General features: G+C 35.0%; 2 protein-coding genes across 2 annotated transcripts; both read left to right on the top strand.

Annotated features, from left to right (window-relative positions):
• Nucleotides 1–5,417: 5,417 nt before the first annotated feature.
• LOC137818963 (uncharacterized) lies at nucleotides 5,418–8,759 on the top strand. Its single transcript, XM_068622632.2, has 5 exons — nucleotides 5,418–5,753; nucleotides 6,735–6,783; nucleotides 6,867–7,027; nucleotides 7,113–7,766; nucleotides 8,373–8,759. Exons 1-5 carry the CDS (start codon nucleotides 5,541–5,543, stop codon nucleotides 8,574–8,576), a joined length of 1,281 nt encoding a protein of 426 aa, XP_068478733.2. The 5' UTR covers nucleotides 5,418–5,540; the 3' UTR covers nucleotides 8,577–8,759.
• A 955-nt stretch (nucleotides 8,760–9,714) lies between these two features.
• On the top strand, nucleotides 9,715–12,102 carry LOC137818220 (clathrin light chain 2). Its single transcript, XM_068621510.1, has 3 exons — nucleotides 9,715–10,527; nucleotides 10,602–10,755; nucleotides 11,466–12,102. The coding sequence occupies exons 1-3, from the start codon at nucleotides 10,202–10,204 to the stop codon at nucleotides 11,829–11,831; spliced, it is 846 nt and encodes a 281-aa protein (XP_068477611.1). The 5' UTR covers nucleotides 9,715–10,201; the 3' UTR covers nucleotides 11,832–12,102.
• The last annotated feature ends 9,069 nt before the right edge of the window (nucleotides 12,103–21,171 follow it).

Genomic DNA, 21,171 nt, shown 5'->3' with positions numbered 1-21,171 from the left:
CTTTTGATTTGTGGTTTGTAATCTAGGTTTGATTACATAGTGAATTCTTAGTGGTTAGCTGAGGACTAGATGTAGCTCTTAGTTAAGATTGGACCAGTATAAACATCTTGTGTGAATCTCTCTATCCCTACACTCATTAAATCTACTGGTATAAATAACCGGTTGTTTCGTGAAAACAATTGGTTAATTTTCTGGAATCAAACTAAAAGCAGTTTTCTATTTGGCTAAACAGATTTTCAATTGATTAATTCTTCATAGCTTTCCACTATACCTTCAATACTTGCGAAAATATTTCAAAAACAATTCACCTCCCTCTTGTTTAAGGCCTCTAATTCTAACAGTTTATGTGTTGTGATTCTGCTACTCCATATGGTGTGTTTAAATTTGTTTAGAACTACTGTTATCATGCTTTGATACACCATTGATTTTGCTGCCTAGTTCTATTGCCACTCACTGGTTTTGGCATTGTTTTTCTGGTTTTCTGCATACACATGTGCATATTTGTGTATGTTTTTTTAAATTTGGTTTATCCTGCTGCTATGTATGATTTGTATATGCACAAATTCAGTTTTGTAGGATCTATCAAATTAAACACTACAACACAAGCAAACTAGTGATTTGTCAATAGGGGGAGATTGTTGACCAAAGTGCTTTAATGTCTCCAAATCCAAGTGGAAAGCTTGAAGAACTTGCTGTTGGTTGTGTGTGTGTTGTCTAGTAGTCTTTGAAATGTTAATTCACTCTTTAAGATGATCCAAGGTTAATTAAATCTTAATCTTTTTTAAAAGATGTTTTTTCTAAAAGGGTGTGAAACTTTAACCTGTTGAATTGTCGAATCAACTGGTTGTTTGACACTTAGTGGTTTTTAAAATGGCTTGGAAAAGCCTAGCTTTGTTTTGGATTTGTTGTCAAACAGATTCAACTGGTTGTTTCAAAAAATCAACTGGTTGTTTTTTCTGAAAACCTTAACAGAATTTTGTTAAGTGGTTCCAATCTGTTTTAAATGTTTCCAACAACTTCTGGTTTTTGATTTAACTGCTTTATCCATTTGATTGAAGTATAAAAAGGTTGTTTTACGCTCCTATGACAAACTAAGAAAGAGAGATTAATCAAAAATAGTTTTCAAGATTTCAAAGAGCTTTTAGATCTTCTCAAGTGTAGAAAAGGATTGGGTTTTGTACTTCTTAACTTTAAACTTTGATTTATCCAAGTGTATTATATTCCCTTCTTCCTTGAACATTGTATTTTTGTGTGTTATGGTGTGGTGTAGTTTCAGAAAGAGTTTCTGGGAACTATATGGTTTTCCAAAATTGGTGTGTGTTCTTAAGGGGTTCAAGATCATCACTTTTGATGTGTGTTTTGTAATCTAGGTTTGATTACATAGTGAATTTTCAGTGGTTAGTTGAGGACTAGATTTAGCTCTTGGTTAAGAGTGAACCAGTATAAACATCTTGTGTGAATCTCTCTATCTCTACACTCATTAAACTGTTTTAACATTGTTTTTCAAATCTACTGGTATAAACAATCAGTTGTTTCGTGAAAACAACTGATTTATTTTCTGGAATCAAACTTAAAACATTTTTCTATTGGTTGAAAAGTTTTTTAAATTGATTGATTATTCATAGCTTTTCACTCTACATTCAATGCTAGCGAAAGTCTTTCAAAAACAATTCACCCCCTTTTTGTTTAAGGCCTCCAATTTTGACAATAATTGTCACCATTTACATGATGTTTTGTAGTGCTTTGTGTTAGAATGTGTGGCCAAAACAAGAGAGAGGTGAATTGTTTTCACAAAATTTTCGCAAAGATTGGAAGTAGAGTGAAAAGTTCTGAAAAATCAACCAATTGGTTTTCTGTTCAACTGGATAAAATTTCAGTTTTGTAGTTCTTTATAAAAAATCAATCAGTTGTTTTCTCGAAACAACATGTTGTTTATACTAGCAAACAAAGAACAAATATTAAATCAGTGTATAAGATAATAGAGATTCACACAAAGATATTTATACTGGTTCACTCTTAACCAAGAGTTGCATCCAGTCCTCAACTAACCACACTGATAATTCACTATGCAATCAAAACTAGATTATAAAACACACTAAGAATGTTGATCTTGAAACCCTCAAGAACACACAACACTTCTTAGCCAAAACCACACCAAAAATGTTGATCTTAAACCCCTCAAGAACACACAACACTCCTTGGCAACACCTTAGTTTCCATAAACCCTTTCTGAAACTGATTTACATAGATTTACAGTATTCAAAAGAAGGAAATTGAATACACCTGGGCTTTACAAAGAAGTAGTACGTAAGTATAAACAACCCACTTCATATTTCACACACAAGTGATGATCCAAAAGCTTTTGATTCTCTTGAAAATGTTTTTAGCAAACTTTCTTTCTTAGGTTCTTAAAAAGATCATAAAATAGTCTTTATATAGATTCAATGAAGTGGTAAAAACTGTTAGATTGTAAATCAAAATCAGTTGGAAACATTTAAAAACAGTTTGGAACTCTTAACAAAATTATGTTAGAAAAACAACAGATTGTTTCACAAAACAACTGATTGAAATTATTTTTCTCTTAAGGATTTCAAATAAAACAACTTGTTGTTTTATCAAAATAACTGGTTGTTTCAGTTTGACAGAAACGACAAAATAAAGAAAAGCTTTTTCAAAACCTTTTGAAAACCAGTAAGTGTAAAAAAACTAGTTGTTTCAACAATTCAATATGTTGAAAACCTTGCTTTAGCCACATTACCTTTGAGTAACAACTTTTTCAACGGGTTGATTTGGAAAACAACATAATAAAATTTCTCAGCTTTTTAGAAAACATTTATTTTAAAAGAGATAAAGAGGTAAGTGAGTTTGGATCAATATGAGGTGTGAATTAACAAGTAAAAAACTACTAAACGACACACACAAACATAGCAACAGGTTCTTCAAGTCTTCTACATAGGTTGGAAATCACATTCAAATATTGCAGTGACCCTGGTAAGTACTCGTCACTTTCTTACATGTAATTCATTTTACTTTTACAATATATAGTGTCTCTAATTGTACATCATTATTAGGAGTGTAAATATCGTTGTCCTCCTAAATTTGATGAACTCTTTATGGCCACTCACACACAAGAAGGGTGCTTGGGTTGATACTCATGTTCATGAAACTTATGTAAGTTATTGCTCTAAATTTTTTAAAATTTATTTATATTTTTAATGTAATTTCCTAAAATATCAATCTCTTAATGAATGTGTAGGAAAACTACTATGAGCACTTGAAGACCTTTCAAGCACAGAGTTCTTAGGGCTCAAACCCTAAACCCTTCAAGCACAAAGTTCTTAGGCTTGAAATGAAGTTGTTAGAGGGAAGAGAAGCATTATGACCTCTCCAGGTTCACAATAAGTGCCATAATTCAGTAATATTTCATAAAAAAAAGATAGGCATTTATAGACTTTAAGTGATAAAATAATTATAATTCAACCTCTAATTTAGGAATTTTAACCTTTTTATATATTTTTGGATTATGGGATGAATAAGAATGATTTATTCCCATCTTTATGTTAATTTCAGGAATTTAAGAAGAGATAAAACATATAAATATATTATGAATAAAGATGTCACTTAGCCCAAGCCCAATAAGGTTAAATACAAGGCATGAGGCATAACCCTAGATGATTGAGATCATTAGGAGGAACCAAAGGAAGGAAACCGTAAAGGAGAAAGGCGTCAAGAAGATACTCTCTGGTGTGAAGAGATGGAGGCTTGCAAGATTTGCTTTCATCGCCTCATTGAACAAAGGAGTTGGAATCTCCTTGAAAATTTATTATTGATCATATCCTCCAATTCCCATTTAAAGAGGGCCTCTACATAGAATCATTAGGTTGGCATCGTCTATCTGAGCTGCAATTGTGTTCGTGCCTCTATAGGTGTGTGGAGGGTGTCAAGAGTCCTAAGGTGTGCATCCTAAGAGGTAGGGATCAGTTGAGACTCTGCAACCTATTAGACTCAATCTTGTGCATTCTGTTCGAATCAATGAATTTTTCGATCTTGTTCTTGCATGGTGAGTTTCTCATGTATAACCTATAACTCGTTCCGATGTGGACTTAGTTCGACCCGATGTTGCTCCTTCAAAAACTCCAAGTGCTTATCAAACTTGCTCTGCATTCCATCTATAACATTCTGAAGTTTTTCCTCATTTTTTGGAAGAAGAACCTCAATCTGTAGCGTCAAGGTTGTGTTCGCTAGTGGATTATTCTCAAGGATAGTTGATGAAGAGGTGACAATTTTGCTTTTAGTTAATACTATACAACTAGTGCTCTAGGAAAAGTTTTACCCAATCCATGACTTACATTAAATGTTCTTAGCAAAAAAAAATATTATCATCTCAACGTGGATGAAGGTGGTCTGTCTTGCAAACCAAGTTATGACTCCAATATAAGATTGTCAAATTTGCCAAAGACGACAAGATGTTCAAGTCAGTAAAAGTATATAAGTTATAAGAATATAATTAAGTATTCCATGTTTGATTGATATATTCATACAACTATTTTGATTTACAGTGAGATTTATTTAAAATAAATCAAAAATACATTTGATTATGAAATATATGATTTCATCAATTATTATTATATAAATATTTAAATTATATAGTTCATCTTTTTAATTAAATTATGTTAAATAGGAGATTATCAAGTTCGTCACAGATGACAAGATGCTCAACTCGGTTATATAGAAAATTATAAATATATAAATGAGTACTCTATTTTTAATTGATATATATTCATATAATTTTTTTTTAATTTAAACTGAGGTACTCAATAAATATTCAAAATAAATAAAAAATATATTTGATTGTGAAATATATAATTTCATCATTTATTATTATATAAATATCTAAATTATATTGTGATATACTTAATTTAATTTGATTTGATTTTATATTGCGTGTCTTCATATTTCTTGCAGGTAGTTACACTATCTTTATTCTTCCCTCAAAGTAAAAGACCATTAAACATAGAGACTACACAATTTTATTTAAATCACAGCCATTAAAATAATTAATTTTAGATTTAAAGAGAAAAGAACGTCAATCTTATCCGAAATTAAAAAGATAAAGCATATTTAAACTTATTTTTCATTTTCATTCTGGTACTTATCTTTTATCTTTTAAAAGAAGAAAAAAGATCACATTACTTTTTTTTTAAACAGAACTAATAAACTGTAAAAAAAAACGTGAAGGAAAATTACCAGGGAGGGTACTTCCTTTGCACCTGAGGCGTACACGTGGATCCATTTTCTTTTTGTTTTCTTGCATGCATGATTCAGAAGCACTGTAAAATAAAAATAACAAACTAAAGAGAAATGAAAGTTAGTTTTGAACCCCACCACTGTATAAAAGGACCCCACCCCTCTCTCACGAACTCACACTCACCGCCAGCATTAGATAGATTCTGGATTTTCAGCCTCTTTCCACCAAAAGCGATCAAAGAACTCGTTCTCTTGTGTTGCGTGGCACACCAAAGTTCACTACTCTTCAAGTCATGATGAAGTCTCTCACCAGTTCTTGTTCTGAGTCCATCCTCCACTCTCTAGGATCTTTCTCTCCCAGAGTTGCCATTCGGGTTTCTGATAGACCCGAATTCTTCTTCTCTCCGCGTTCGAGGAACGGCAACAAGGGTTGCAACGCATGCCTCCTCAAACTTGTTCCGGTCAAGGCTATTTTTCCAGTTCATGCAGTGCCATCGAAAGACCAGGTCTTTTTTCCTTCTGTGATTCCTTTGCAGCTTTGGTTTTCTTTCTTTGAGTTATCGTGTTCATGGCTCTTGTTTTTTGGGAACATGGTTCCTTTGGGGTGGGGGAGATTCTATTGGGTTCCCCAAAATATGCTTCTTTTTCTTTTCTTGCTTCTTTCTCCTTTCTTGCTTCTTTTTCTTTTCTTGCTGTTTTCTTTTCTTGAATATTCTTTAACATGTAGTTCACAAACTAAAAGGTTGAGTTTGTCTAGTTTTATCCCACCTTTTGGTTTCTTTTTATAATCTTTAAGTATTCTTCCTTTTCTATGAGTATGTGCAGATCCAAAACTTGCTGCTGACCATTTCTTTTTTACTTCTATACTTCTTGGTTCTGCTTCCATTGTCACTTTTTTTTTTGTGCCTTTTTTTTAGGAATGATTGTTTATTGCAATGTTTGACGCTTCAACATCGATTCTGTTTTTGTTTCCTATTTTCTTTACCATTTCCCACCTAACCCACCTTTTGCTTTAATTGCATTTAGTTTTTAAAGATTCACTGTCTTTGTACCTGTGCATGAATGAAGATTCTTTTCTGATTAGTTCCCGTTTAAAGTTTTCTCTATTTCTCTGTTGTTACTGGTGAAGCCTCTTTACTGTGTGTAGATTTTTTTTTTCCCGTGAATGAATGTAATTCAAAGAGCATATGAGCCAAACTAAGAACAAGTAGTTTCTTAGGTACTTTTAGTACAATTTCCTATCCGATTTGAAGGGTAATAAACGTTTCCGTTAAAAATTACCATAAGATTACCAAGCCAAAACTACAATTCCAATTAGAGAACAATACTAATAATATCAAAAGAACTGCATCTAATTTTGTTTCCAAACTTTAGGCTTCTTTATGTGGGGAAATTTGTTAAGAAATGTTGTCTGGTTGTTGGACATACATTAAATAAATTGAGAACATATTTTATTAGACTGTCTTGACCTGGATGAAATGTTGCAGGTGGACTCGGAAAATGCAGAACCTGAAGCTGAAAAAACTGAACAAACAAGTACGTTCTAATGGCCTTTTACATTTGTGTACTATATCCTGTGGAATTCAAAATCCAAACATTGTAATTTGTTTTGCTTGCAGATGAATCGAAGTTTGTTCATGTAACATTTAAGTTTCAAAAGAATTGTGACTTCGGAGAACAGTTTCTTTTAGTTGGAGGTGATCCTATGTTTGGTTCATGGAATCCTTTAGAAGCATTACCGATGACATGGTCTGAAGGAGATGTATGGAGTGTTGAGATGGTGAGTAAAATCTGATCAAAATTTGAAAATATTTTCTGAAAGAGAACTCAAGAAATGTTGTTTATGCTTTCCCTTGTGTAATCAGGATATACCTGTTGGAAACTCAATCCAGTACAAGTTCATATTGAAAGGAAAAGAAGGTGATAATTTTTGGCAGCCAGGACCAGATAGATTCATCCACATTTGTGAAACTATGGAGAGAATAACTGTTTCTGAAGATTGGGAGAATGCAGATCTTCAGAAAATATCAGAGGATGCTCCCCTTGCTGAACCAGATAAGGAACCCCAAATTGACTCAGAAGTGGATTCCAATGCATCTGAAATAAAGGCTGTTAAAGCTACCCAAAGTCAAGAGACACCATTTGCTGAACCAGTCACTAATAATAGTAGTTCTTCCTGGAATGGTCCTTTGGTTATTGTTGCAGAGAATATAATTTCCTCCGAGGATGTCATAAGGCATATAAGAAGAAAATGGAATGAAAAGAAGATTCGTCAAGGGAGTGAAGAATCAGCTAACAGTACAGTACATGATCTTGGAAACAATGGAAGTGCTGAATCACTCAAGAATCAGGAAAGCAGCTTACTTGATTTTCAAAATGGTCTTGTTCTTGTACCTGGCTTAATGCAACCACCAACTGAGCCAACTAACGAGGCAAGCCAAGGTGAAGTTGAAGAAAAGACTAGCATGGACATTTCAGTTGAAGCTTCTGAAAGTGATGAGGATCAGAATCCTCCCGAGGTAAATGCTTGATGAGTGTGATTACCTTAAACTTTTCCGTACTTTAGTTGTCCACAACTACCTTTGGCAGAGGATTGCATGATTCTGTTTCTTTTGAAGAACAAGTAGTTTGGAGCTTGGGAATTGTAGTCCTTGTGGATATGTGATTAGATAATAAACGGAATTGTCCTATTCTTTTTGTATCATCATCAATCTTTTATCAATAAAGTGAATTCTATCCTTCACCATGGGGCATCAGCTTCTTTCTTCTTTCTCATATACACAATGAATGCATTTATGGCCAAATAATGTTTTCCATTTAATTATCATCATTAATTAAAGCAATCTTAACAATTGACAGAGTGTTCTCACAATATATGGTAAAAATGGAAGAGCCAAGCTATTCTCTTTGAAAGAGTTTTTGGATGTTTGAATAAAGAGAAAGCCATAATAACCAAATTTATTCAGACTATGGAATTCTTGAACCGGTTAGATCTAGACTAATCAAGCATATCCTCTAGCATTTCCATAAGATTATGATTATATTCACAATATTATAATACAAGTTTCCAATTGTTCAGTTCGCTTTAATCTTACATTTCATATGCTTAAACTGTAATTGTTCAGTTGAGTATGGAGCAAGAAACTGATGTGCCAGAGCTAGATGAACACGATTTGTCCCCAGATACAGATAGAGAAGAGAGGCCAAAGTATGAAGCCGATGATGGCACTCCCTTGCAAAATCACATAAAATGGGGCAAAGAAAGGGTAAAGAAGTTTCTAGCAGAACTAGGATTCCTTGGAGGGTCAAAGATGGATGGGGACTCATGATGTCATGTGATGTGATGATGATTGTTCATGTGATGATGATTGTTGTGTGTATACAATGCTGTCATATACACTTTAGATTGTAGTATTCTTTCAATTTTGGCCACTTCTGTGATCTGTGTAGTACTAGCTAGTAGGAGTATTACTAAAATCAAATATGAAGGTTTTTTAGATCTGATTAATTAATTACTGGTGGAAATAGTTTACCAATGCATTTATCATAATTTGAACTTAATTTTAATGCGATTTTAGTAAAGAAATTATAATAAGACTATAAAAAGGGAATAGACAATACAAAACAAATAAAAAGTGCTTTGTAAATTTAAATAGTGTGTCGTGATTTGTGTGAAGTTGGCAGCGTACGACAGAGGGAGTCATAACTTTAGGTGTATATTGTGACATGTTTGGAAGCAGTGTCAGGGATGAGTAAATTTTGGATTAAGATTCTCTCCACACAGTTTTTTTATTAATCTGCAAGAATTCCACCATTAATATTTATTGAAGTTGAATATAATATTGATGAAAGTTTGTAAATAAATTTAAATTAGTCACAGGTCATTAAACTATCAAATCACGCTAAAATAGTTCATTTTAGGCCAATTTTGCAAGGGCTTGTTTGGCATGTAAGGGCTATGAATTTTCTTACTTTTGCAACTGTATTTTTCCTTGTTTTTAAGGGCTACTTCCCTAGGATATGAAGAGCAGGGCATCTATAAATAAGACCCCTTATACACTCACCTTTTAAAAGAATGAAAATTACATTACTTAAATGCTTTCATCTTGTTTTAATCTTCTCCTCATTCTCTTAAAGAAATCTTTCTCATAAGAGAAAAATCTAAGCTTGAGAGATCACTTTATGAAATTTATTAAGAACAATATCAATTTAACAACCTAATTATCATCATCCTCTAAAATAAACCTATTAAGCGAAAGTAGAAATTATATCATTATGAAAACCTATAATACATACGAGTTCACCTAGAATGTTACATTTGTAAGATATGATAAAAGTAATATAAATATACGGTGATCTCAGTACATAAACTATTCATTAATTACGTCTTCATAACCCTATTTATTGTAAAAGTAACTTAAACTGTTGGAGTGTCTTTACATACACCTCCATTCGTAATTATGGCTCAAGACATACCAAAGAAAATTGTGCTAAAAGCATTATAGTGAAAGCCAAAATGTATTTAGAGGTAGAAGTTCTAGAGTGTGAGGTCTTACAAAAGTAATTTCGGTTTTGTGAAGAACAAAATTACAATTTCTTTTATTTTTCTTGTTTTAGTAGTTATAGAGAAACTCCATCCATAAATATTGAAATAATTTCAAAATTTGAAAAGAAAAAGAACGAAAAACCATACAATGCAAAGAAAACACTGAAATTTTGGACACGTGGTATAAATATTATTTTATGTTTTCAGCTCCACAATACTTCCAACACGTCACTACTAGAACGCTTATTTATTTCTTTCCAACTATTTTTACTCCAAATTAACCCTGTCATCCAACAGAAAGTCAAAACGTCTCTTCAGTTCCTCCACACTTAAAACACCGTGTTCTAATTCCTCACGCCACCTCGCCGTCGCCGGATACCGAAACCAGAACATCGCCGATAAATTGCCATGTCATCATCTTTTGGGAGCTCCGGCCAGACGCTCGATGAGGACGGCGCGTTCACCGGCAACTCGTTCTCCAATTTCGACGGCAGCTCGTCTCCGATTTTTGGTGGCGCGTCACCCAACGATGGAGATGACTTCTCTGCTCAGACGGCGCCGGATACTATGTCTCCGACGCCGATCTACTCTGCTGCCGGGGGATTCGTCACGTTCTCGCCGGAGCTTGACAGAGATGGTGTTGACGGAGGTTTCGGAAATTCCGATGGCCCGATCTTGCCGCCTCCGACAGATATGGCGGTGGAGGAAGGGTTTGCTTTGAGAGAGTGGCGAAGGTAGGAGCGTTGAGTTCACTATTTACTTCTTTGCTTTTCAGGTTGTGATTATGATAATGACGATGATGATGCAGGAAGAACGCGATTCAATTGGAGGAGAAGGAGAAGAAAGAGAAAGAGATGCGGTCGCAGATAATAGAAGAAGCGGGAGAGTACAAAGTTGAGTTCTACAGAAAGCGTGAGGTTAATGTTGAGAACAATAAGGCTTCTAACAGGGAAAGAGAAAAGGTAAATTTTGTGCTGCATATTTGTTCTATAGGTGCTTATTTTTGCTTCGGAAATTCGATCAAGCTGAAGTTCACTTCTGTGATTGAGTCCTATGAAAATTTCAAGGACAACCACTGTGATAATTGAATAGGCCACCTAGCTCTGCACTATCAATATTAGAAAACGTACACTTTTGACAAGGGGAAGTGAAGAAGTTTTAGTCTTGATTTAAGAGAATGGGCCACGAAGGATTATTCAAGTGGAAGAATTAAATGTCAAAGCTAGTCCATATTAATTTGAAAGTTGAAATTTGACTGTGTAGACTGAACTAGGAGCAATCTGAAGGGAAAAGATTTTGAAGTCAAAAGAAGAAGATTTTTTCTTAAACATGTATTGATTGTGTTAAATTATAGCATAAGCAACTTAATGTTTATTAATAATGAGAAATATGTGATAGTTCCATGTATGAGGAATATTATTGTGTTCTTCAGTCAAGGAGAATATAAATGCAAATATCTTTTGTAGTAAAGCATATATTTCAGAGAGTTGATAATGTATTAAACCTGATAAGTCTAAGTACCATTTTTCATGCTGATCTGGTGTTTTCCTTCTTTTCCTAATATACCAATATATACCAATTTACCATTATATAAAGCAATAACTATATTTGAAAATTTATTTTGTGATCATCTAAGCTGGTGTGCTGATATATTAATCATGTATTATCGCAGCTATTTTTGGCGGGTCGGGAGAACTTCCATGGTGAAGCTGACAAAAACTATTGGAAGGCAATTGGTGAACTAATTCCACATGAAGTGCCTGCAATAGAGAAGAGAGGGAAAAAGGACAAAGAGAAGAAGCCTTCCATTGTTGTGATCCAGGGTCCAAAACCAGGGAAGCCAACTGATCTTTCAAGAATGCGCCAAATATTGTTGAAGCTCAAGCATAATCTGCCTCCACATATGAAGCCCAAACCTCCACCATCTTCAGAAACCAAAAGGGACCCGAAAACTGGACCTGCTGATGGAGCTAGTACAGGTTCTAATCCACCCAAGGTTGTGCCTGTTGCAACTCCTGAGGCTGTTGCTGCAGCTTGAGGTTGGTGCTATTTGCTGAATCTGCATGTGAAAAGTTAGTGTCAAATTTGTAATGGGTTAAGTCTGTGAGCGTCTTAGTCTAGTGCTGCTCTAGCATTATTTATCTAGAAAATTACCTGCATTGGTTTCGGTTGCTTAGTATATATTGGGATATTCTCCTTAGAATTCATGTTAATACGAATTGCTTTGTCCATGAATTTTGCAGTCTTCAGATATGTTGTGATGATTGGGACCACATTTCTTTTAATCCAAAAGCAAATTTTCTTTAGCATCTTTATTTGGCGAGTTTTAATTTTTGTGGGTATAAACGATAATACCTTGATGATAATGCATAGTTATCTGCTTTTGTAGAAGTAACCTGATGCAATTATTTGAAAATGAATTATAAGAAATACCTGCATAAAAATAAAATAAAAATGAATGACAAATACTTACTAATGGATTAAAATATGAAAATAAATTATATGGTACAAATATTAAAAAAATTTACTCAGAAAGTAATTATATAACACAGTCAATATTAAATGAGTCATAATTATTCGAAAATGAGTAAAAACTCAAATAAATTATGACACAACTATTAAAAATTGACTAACAACTACTCCAAAATGAATTGTATTACTCAATCACTCAAGTAATAATTGAGTCATAATTTGAAAATAGATTATATGATTTAATCACTTGAAAATCATTGGTGATAAAAAATAAGTTCCTTGATGGAGCCACTGGTAATTTACTTGTAAATGAGTCATTTGATAATATAATTACTTTTAAGTAAGTTGTTAACCATACAAAAGATAAAGCTCAATCACTTGGTTACCTTCTTATTTATTTTTAATAATATTAATCATAACAACTCTTTTTATAAGATGATTATTTTATGGTTGCTAGTATCCTTTATCCTAGAAAAGAGAGTTTGTAGAATTTGTATATTAACATTTCCATCATTGAGATTATCTTTAAACTATATTTGTTCTTCTACATTAATTTATGCTCTTATTATTCTTTGTTAATTGAAGTGTTGAAGTGTTATTCACATGTGAATCTCATTTTACTCACTCATATTTCATTGAAAGATATTTTTCTTTATGGGATCACAACTCGTTTTACAAACCTTTAAGTGTTCCACTTCAGTAAAATAAGATGAAATTCTACTTAAAAACATTTGGTGTCAAATAAGAGGTATTAGTAAAGCATTTCCATCATATATCAATCAAAGAATGTTTGTTTTCTTATAAATTATTTATCAAGGTAAAACTTAAATTTCTATTAATTAGAAGGACATTTTCTCTATAAACACATATTTTATACTTATGTGAGAGTTATCACAACCTCATGGACAAAACTATTATGCAATTTCTGAGTGTGTTTTCCATAGTTATGTGGATGTAGCCACAGTTTAATGGTAGACATGTTAAAGGGATAAACACGTTTTTTTTTATACGATTAGACGCAAATTTATATCTAAGAGTCTTTTCATAAATACTTGGGACTTACTATGTCTTATACTTAGGTCTTTTGTTGTGAAATTTTTACCATACATTCGTCATTGTGTGTATTGAGTTTTGGCTAAGATTTGAGACCCAAATTCGTCCCACAAGATTTGCAATAAATGTTTTATTCATCACTGTCAAGGTTGAAAGGAAGATTCGTTTGTGTGCGAAACTGTTTTTTTTCCTAGGTGAATACTCATCCGTTTTGTCTCTATCGAGATTCTTACGTGGAATTTTCGGAAAAAATTATTCCGGGAAAGTTTTTTAGAAAAATTGTGCAAACCAAGGCTATTCTCTACCAAAATTTGTGAAATTTTGCCTTACTTTCTGCAATTTCATTATGGGTCCATACTGCATTGAAAAATTCCAAAAATATTCACACAAGTATTTTCATATGTTGTTTGCACCCAGCTAAGGAGGCACATCCATAAAAAAATCACAAAAAGGAGATATAGGGAAGAAAAGTCAGGATGTGTTGTTTTTAGAAACCTAGTTTTGTTCACTCTCGGTCTGGGACTTATTACACCTTATTCCTTGGGTCTTTTGGTGTAAAATTTTTACCAGTCATTTTTCATTGTGTGTATTGAGTTTTGGCTGAGATCTGAGCCCCAAATTCGAACCACAAGATTTGCAATAAATGTTTTATTCATCACTGTCAGGGCTGAAAGGAAGGTTCGTTTGTGTGTGAAAATGTTTGATTTCTGTCGTAGGTGAATACTCATCCATTTGACCTAAAATTTTGCGCGTTTTGTCCCAAATTCAGTCGAGATTCTTACGTGAAATTTCAACAAAAAATTATTTTGAGAGAACTTTTCAGAAAATTTGTGCAAACCAAGGCTATCCTCTACCAAAATTTGTTAAATTTCACCTTACTTTTTGCAATTTCATTTTGGGTCCATACTGCATTGAAAAATTCAAAAAATATTCACAGAAGTACTTTCATGTGTTGTTTGCACCCAGGTAAGGAGGCACGCCCATAAACAAATAACAAAAAGAAGATACAGAGGAGAAAAGCCAAGACGTTTTGTTTTCGGAAAACCAGTTTTGTTCACTCTCGGTCTGGGACTTACTACGCCTTACTCCCTGGGCATTCTGGTCTGAAATTTTTACCAGACGTTCGTCACTGTGTTTACTGAGTTTTGGCTTAGATTTAAGCCCCAGATTCGTCCCACAAGATTGGCAATAAATTTTTTATTCATCACTGCCACGGCTAAAAGGAAGGTTCGCTTGTGTGTCAAACTGTTTGATCTTTTTCGTGGGCGAATACTCATCCGTTTCACCTGAAATTTGTGGCGTTTTGTCCCAAATTCAGTGGAGATTCTTACGTGGAATTTCAGGAAAAATCCATTTCGGGAAAATTTTTCAGAAATTTTGTGCAAACCAAGGCTATCCTCTACCAAAACTTGTGAAATTCCGCCCTACTCTCTGAAATTGTATTCTGGGTCCGTATTGCGCTGAAAATATTCACACGACTACTTTCATGTGTTGCTTGCACCAAGGTAAGGAGGCACGTCCATAAACAAATCACAAAAAGAAGATACGGGGGAGAAAAGCCAGGACGTTTTGTTTTCGGAAAACCAGTTTTGTTCACTCTCGGTCTTGGACTTACTACGCCTTACTCCCTGGGCATTCTGGTCTGAAATTTTTACCAGACGTTCGTCACTGTGTCTACTGAGTTTTGGCTGAGATTTGAGCCCCAGATTCGTCCCACAAGAGCGGCAATAAATTTTTTATTCATCACTGCCACGGCTGAAAGGAAAGTTCGCTTGTGTGTGAAACTGTATGATCTTTTTCGTGGGCGAATACTCATCCGTTTGACCTGAAATTTGTCGCGTTTTGTCCCAAATTCAGTGGAGATTCTTACGTGAAATTTCAGGAAAAATCCATTTCGGGAGAATTTTTCAGAAATTTTGTGCAAACCAAGGCTATCCTCTACCAAAACTTGTGAAATTTCGCCCCACTCTCCGAAATTGTATTCTGGGTCCGTATTGCGCTGAAAATATTCACACGAGTACTTTCATGTGTTGCTTGCACCAAGGGAAGGAGGCACGTCCATAAAAAAATCACAAAAAGAAGATACGGAGAGAAAAGCCAGGACGTTTTGTTTTCGGAAAACCAGTTTTGTTCACTCTCGGTCTTGGACTTACTACGCCTTACTCCCTGGGAATTCTGGTCTGAAATTTTTACCAGACGTTCGTCACTGTGTCTACTGAGTTTTGGCTGATATTTGAGCCCCAGATTCGTCCCACAAGAGCGGCAATAAATTTTTTATTCATCACTGCCACGGCTGAAAGGAAGGTTCGCTTGTGTGTGAAACTGTATGATCTTTTTCGTGGGCGAATACTCATCCGTTTGACCTGAAATTTGTCGCGTTTTGTCCCAAATTCAGTGGAGATTCTTACGTGGAATTTCAGGAACAAACCATTTCGGGAGAATTTTTCAGAAATTTTGTGCAAACCAAGGCTATCCTCTACCAAAACTTGTGAAATTTCGCCCTACTCTCCGAAATTGTATTTTGGGTCCGTATTGCGCTGAAAATATTCACACGAGTACTTTCATGTGTTGTTTGCACCCAGGTAAGGAGACACGTCCATAAACAAATCACAAAAAGAAGATATGGGGGAGAAAAGCCAGGACGTTTTGTTTTCTGAAAACCAGTTTTGTTCACTCTCGGTCTTGGACTTACTACGCCTTACTCCCTGGGCATTCTGGTCTGCAATTCTTACCAGACGTTCGTCACTGTGTCTACTGAGTTTTGGATTAGATTTGAGCCCCAGATTCGTCCCACAAGATCGGCAATAAATTTTTTATTCATCACGGCCACGGCTGAAAGGAAGGTTCGCTTGTGTGTCAAACTGTTTGATCTTTTTCGTGGGCGATTACTCATCCGTCTGACCTGAAATTTGTGGCGTTTTGTCCCAAATTCAGTGGAGATTTCTTACGTGGAATTTCAGGAAAAATCCATTTCGGGAGAATTTTTCAGAAATTTTGTGCAAACCAAGGCTATCCTCTACCAAAACTTGTGAAATTTCGCCCTACTCTCCGAAATTGTATTCTGGGTCCGTATTGCGCTTAAAATATTCACACGACTACTTTCATGTGTTGCTTGCACCAAGGTAAGGAGGCACGTCCATAAACAAATCACAAAAAGAAGATACGGGGGAGAAAAGCCAGGACGTTTTGTTTTCGGAAAACCAGTTTTGTTCACTCTCGGTCTTGGACTTACTACGCCTTACTCCCTGGGCATTCTGGTCTGAAATTTTTACCAGACGTTCGTCACTGTGTCTACTGAGTTTTGGCTGAGATTTGAGCCCCAGATTCGTCCCACAAGAGCGGCAATAAATTTTTTATTCATCACTGCCACGGCTGAAAGTAAGGTTCGCTTGTGTGTGAAATTGTATGATCTTTTTCGTGGGCGAATACTCATCCGTTTGACCTGAAATTTGTCGCGTTTTGTCCCAAATTCAGTGGAGATTCTTACGTGAAATTTCAGGAAAAATCCATTTCGGGAGAATTTTTCAGAAATTTTGTGCAAACCAAGGCTATCCTCTACCAAAACTTGTGAAATTTCGCCCTACTCTCCGAAATTGTATTCTGGGTCCGTATTGCGCTAAAAATATTCACACAAGTACTTTCATGTGTTGCTTGCACCAAGGGAAGGAGGCACGTCCATAAACAAATCACAAAAAGAAGATACGGGGGAGAAAAGCCAGGACGTTTTGTTTTCGGAAAACCAGTTTTGTTCACTCTCGGTCTTGGACTTACTACGCCTTACTCCCTGGGCATTCTGGTCTGAAATTTTTACCAGACGTTCGTCACTGTGTCTACTGAGTTTTGGCTGAGATTTGAGCCCCAGATTCGTCCCACAAGAGCGGCAATAAATTTTTTATTCATCACTGCCACGGCTGAAAGTAAGGTTCGCTTGTGTGTGAAATTGTATGATCTTTTTCGTGGGCGAATACTCATCCGTTTGACCTGAAATTTGTCGCGTTTTGTCCCAAATTCAGTGGAGATTCTTACGTGAAATTTCAGGAAAAATCCATTTCGGGAGAATTTTTCAGAAATTTTGTGCAAACCAAGGCTATCCTCTACCAAAACTTGTGAAATTTCGCCCTACTCTCCGAAATTGTATTCTGGGTCCGTATTGCGCTGAAAATATTCACACGAGTACTTTCATGTGTTGCTTGCACCAAGGGAAGGAGGCACGTCCATAAACAAATCACAAAAAGAAGATACGGAGAGAAAAAGCCAGGACGCTTTATTTCGGAAAACCAGTTTTGTTCACTCTCGGTCTTGGACTTACTACGCCTTACTCCCTGGGAATTCTGGTCTGAAATTTTTACCAGACGTTCGTCACTGTGTCTACTGAGTTTTGGCTGAGATTTGAGCCCCAGATTCGTCCCACAAGGTCGGCAATAAATTTTTTATTCATCACTGCCACGGCTGAAAGGAAGGTTCGCTTGTGTGTGAAACTGTTTGATCTTTTTAGTGGGCGAATACTCATCCGTTTGATCTGAAATTTGTCGCGTTTTGTCCCAAATTCAGTGGAGATTCTTACGTGAAATTTCAGGAAAAATCCATTTTGGGAGAATTTTTCAGAAATTTTGTGCAAACCAAGGCTGTCCTCTACCAAAACTTGTGAAATTTCACCCTACTTTCCGAAATTGTATTCTGGGTCCGTATTGCGCTGAAAAAATTCACACGAGTACTTTCATGTGTTGTTTGCACCCAGGTAACCAGACATTCGTCATTGTGTCTATTGAGTTTTGGCTGAGATTTCAGCCCCAAATACGTCCCACAGGATTCCCATTAAATTTTTTATTCATCATTTCCAGGGCGGAAAAAAAAGTTCGTGTGTGAAACTGTTTGATTCTTTTCCTAGGTAAATACTCATCCGTTTGAACTGCAATTTGTCTCGTTTTGTCCCAAATTCAGTCGAAATTCTTACGTGGAATTTCATAAAAAAACTATTTCGGGAGAATTTTTCAATAATTTTGTGCATATCAAGGATCTACCAAAACTTATGAAATTTCGCTTTAGTTTCTGGAATTTTATTTTGGGTCCGTATTGTGCTGAAAAAATTTACACAAGTGCTTTTGTATGTTGTTTTCACCCAAGCAAGGAGGCACGTCCATAAACAAATCACAAAAACAAGATACGGGGATGAAAAGCCAGGGCGTATTGTTTTAAGAAATCCAGTTTTGTTCACTCTCGGTATGGGACTTACTACGCCGAATTCTTTGGGTCTTTTGGTGTGAAATATTTACCAGACATTCGACAATATGTGTGTTAAGTTTTGGCTGAGATTTGAGAACCAAATTCGTCCCACGAAATTTGCAATAAATGTTTTATTCATCACTGCCAGGGCTGTAAGGAATGTTTATTTGTGTGTGAAACTGGTTGATTCTTTTCCTAGGTGAATACTCATCCGTTTGACCTGAAATTAGACGCGTTTTTTCCCAAATTCAATCGAGATTTTTACGTGGAATTTCAAATAAAAGTTATTTTGGGAGAAGTTTTCCGAAAATTTGTGCAAACCAATACTATCCTCCTCCAAAAAAATTTAATTTCACCCTAATTTCTGCAATTTCATTATGGGTCCATACTGCATTGAAAAATTCCAAAAGTTCTCATACAAGTACTTTTATATGTTGTTTGAAACCCTGCTAAGGAGGCACGTTCATAAACAAATCACAAAAAAGAGATAAAGGGAAGAAATCCAGGACGTTTTGCTTCCGGAAAAAGTGTTTTGTTCACTCTCGGTCTGGGACTTACTACACCTTATTCCTTGGGTCTTTTGGTTTGAATATTTTACCAGACATTTGTCAATGTGTGTATGAAGTTGTGGCTGAGATTTGAGAACCCAATTCGTCCCACAATATTTGCAATAAATGTTTTATTCATCACGGCCTAGGCTGAAAGGAAGGTTTGTTTATGTGGGAAACTATTTCATTTTTTCCTAGGTAATTACTCATCCGTTTGACCTAACATTTTTCGAGTTTTGTCCCAAATTCAGTTGAGATTCTTATGTGCAATTTGAACAAAAAATTATTTTGGGAGAACTTTTCAAAAGAAATTTGCAAACCAAGACTATCATCCACCAAAATTTGTGAATCTTCGCCCCAATTTCTACAATTTCATTTGGGATCCATACTGCATTGAAAAATTCCAAAAGTACTCACACAAGTACTTTCATATGTTTTTTGCATCCAGCTAAGGAGGCAAGTCCATAAACAAATAACAAAAAGGAGATATAGGGAAGAAAAGTCACGACGTTTTGCTTTCAGAAAACCAGTTTTGTTCACTCTTGGTTTGGGACGTACTACGTCTTATTCCTTGGGTCTTTTGGTGCGAAATTTTTATCAGACATTCGTCATTGTGTGTATTGAGTTTTGGCAGAGATTTGAGCCCCAAATTCATCCCACAAGATTTGCAATAAATGTTTTATTCATCACTACTAGGGTTGAAAGGAAAGTTCATTTGTGTGTGAAACTGTTTGATTTTTTTCCTAGGTGAATACTCATTCGTTTGACCTGGAATTTGTCGCGTTTTGTCCCAAACTCAATCAAGATTCTTACGAGTAATTTCGGAAAAAAATTATTTAGGAAGAATTTTTCAAAATATTTGTGCAAACCGAGGCTACCCTCTACCAAAATTTATTAAATTTCACCCTATTTTCCGCAATTTCATATTGGGTCCCTACTGCATTGAAAATTTCCAAAATTACTTACACAAGTACTTTCATATGTTGTTTCCACCCAGCTAAGGAGGCACATTCATAAACAAATCACAAAAAAGAGATATAGGGAAGAAAAGCCATGACGTTTTACTTTTAGAAAACCAGGTTTGTTCACTCTCGGTCTGAGACTTACTACGCCTTATTCCTTGTGTCTTTTGGTGTGAAATTTTTACCAGACATTGGGCATTGTGTGTATTGAATTTTGGTAGAGATTTGAGCCCAAAATTCATCCCACAAGATTTGCAATAAATGTTTAATTCAATATTGCCAGGGCTGAAAGGAAGGTTCATTTCTGTGTGAAACTATTTGATTTTTTTCCTTGATGAATACTCATCTGTTTGTCCTGAAATTTGTCACCTTTTGTCCCAAATTTAGTAAAATTTCCAAAAATATTCACAAAAGTACTTTCATATGCTGTTTGCACCCAGCTAAGGAGGTTTGTCCTAAAATAAATTACAAAAAGGAGATATAGGGAAGAAAGGACGTTTTGCTTTCAAAAAACCAATTTTCTTAAGATTTGAGCTTGAATAAAGTTCAGAGCACTACATGCTATAAGAATCTTAGACGAAGACAAGAGAGGAGCCAGACAAAGACATGAGTGAAAACATTAAAAAACATAAGAACATAGGATTGGATTGTGTTTTTTCAAATTTTTTATTAATAATTTTAATAATAAGAATCATAACAAAATTAGTAAATGATTTTGGTTTAGTGTTTATAAATTTTCTTATTCAGTGAATATGAGTTCAACTCTGTCTTGTAAGAAAATGTATTTATTTATCTTTAACTATTTTAACAATTCAGTTACAGATGACTTAGGCTTCACTCTTAATTATCGACAGATATTAATCCGTGTTTAATTTTTATTTTTTATATTTGTCGGTAAAATCATTAGTAAATAACAATAAACACAATTTCTATTGGTAATGTCATTTATGTTGAATCAAGTGTGTTCAAGCTTTGAAGAATCCAAACCCTGTGAAGGTTGATGAAAGGCTGGTTGTGCTTGTTGTTACTGAGTTGTCTTTAGATAGGATCTGGGGTAGATTATGTGTGTAAATCCACTCTTGATTGAATCCAAAGCATAAGCATTCTCAAACCTTTTAGT

The sequence above is a fragment of the Phaseolus vulgaris genome, chromosome 10 (genome assembly GCF_051622355.1).
Source record: "Phaseolus vulgaris cultivar YP4 chromosome 10, ASM5162235v1, whole genome shotgun sequence".
NCBI lineage: Eukaryota > Viridiplantae > Streptophyta > Magnoliopsida > Fabales > Fabaceae > Phaseolus > Phaseolus vulgaris.
This window is presented reverse-complemented; position numbering and strand designations above follow the sequence as displayed.

What these genes read in the sequence shown, in the direction of transcription:
- LOC137818963 (XM_068622632.2), top strand. Translation starts at nt 5,541, where the DNA reads ATGATGAAGTCTCTCACCAGTTCTTGTTCTGAGTCCATCCTCCACTCT. An exon ending in ATGTATGGAGTGTTGAGATG is followed by an intron (nt 7,028 to 7,112) that starts GTGAGTAAAATC and finishes TTGTGTAATCAG; the next exon opens with GATATACCTGTTGGAAACTC. An exon ending in AGGATCAGAATCCTCCCGAG is followed by an intron (nt 7,767 to 8,372) that starts GTAAATGCTTGA and finishes GTAATTGTTCAG; the next exon opens with TTGAGTATGGAGCAAGAAAC.
- LOC137818220 (XM_068621510.1), top strand. Translation starts at nt 10,202, where the DNA reads ATGTCATCATCTTTTGGGAGCTCCGGCCAGACGCTCGATGAGGACGGC. An exon ending in GCTTTGAGAGAGTGGCGAAG is followed by an intron (nt 10,528 to 10,601) that starts GTAGGAGCGTTG and finishes ATGATGATGCAG; the next exon opens with GAAGAACGCGATTCAATTGG. An exon ending in CTAACAGGGAAAGAGAAAAG is followed by an intron (nt 10,756 to 11,465) that starts GTAAATTTTGTG and finishes GTATTATCGCAG; the next exon opens with CTATTTTTGGCGGGTCGGGA.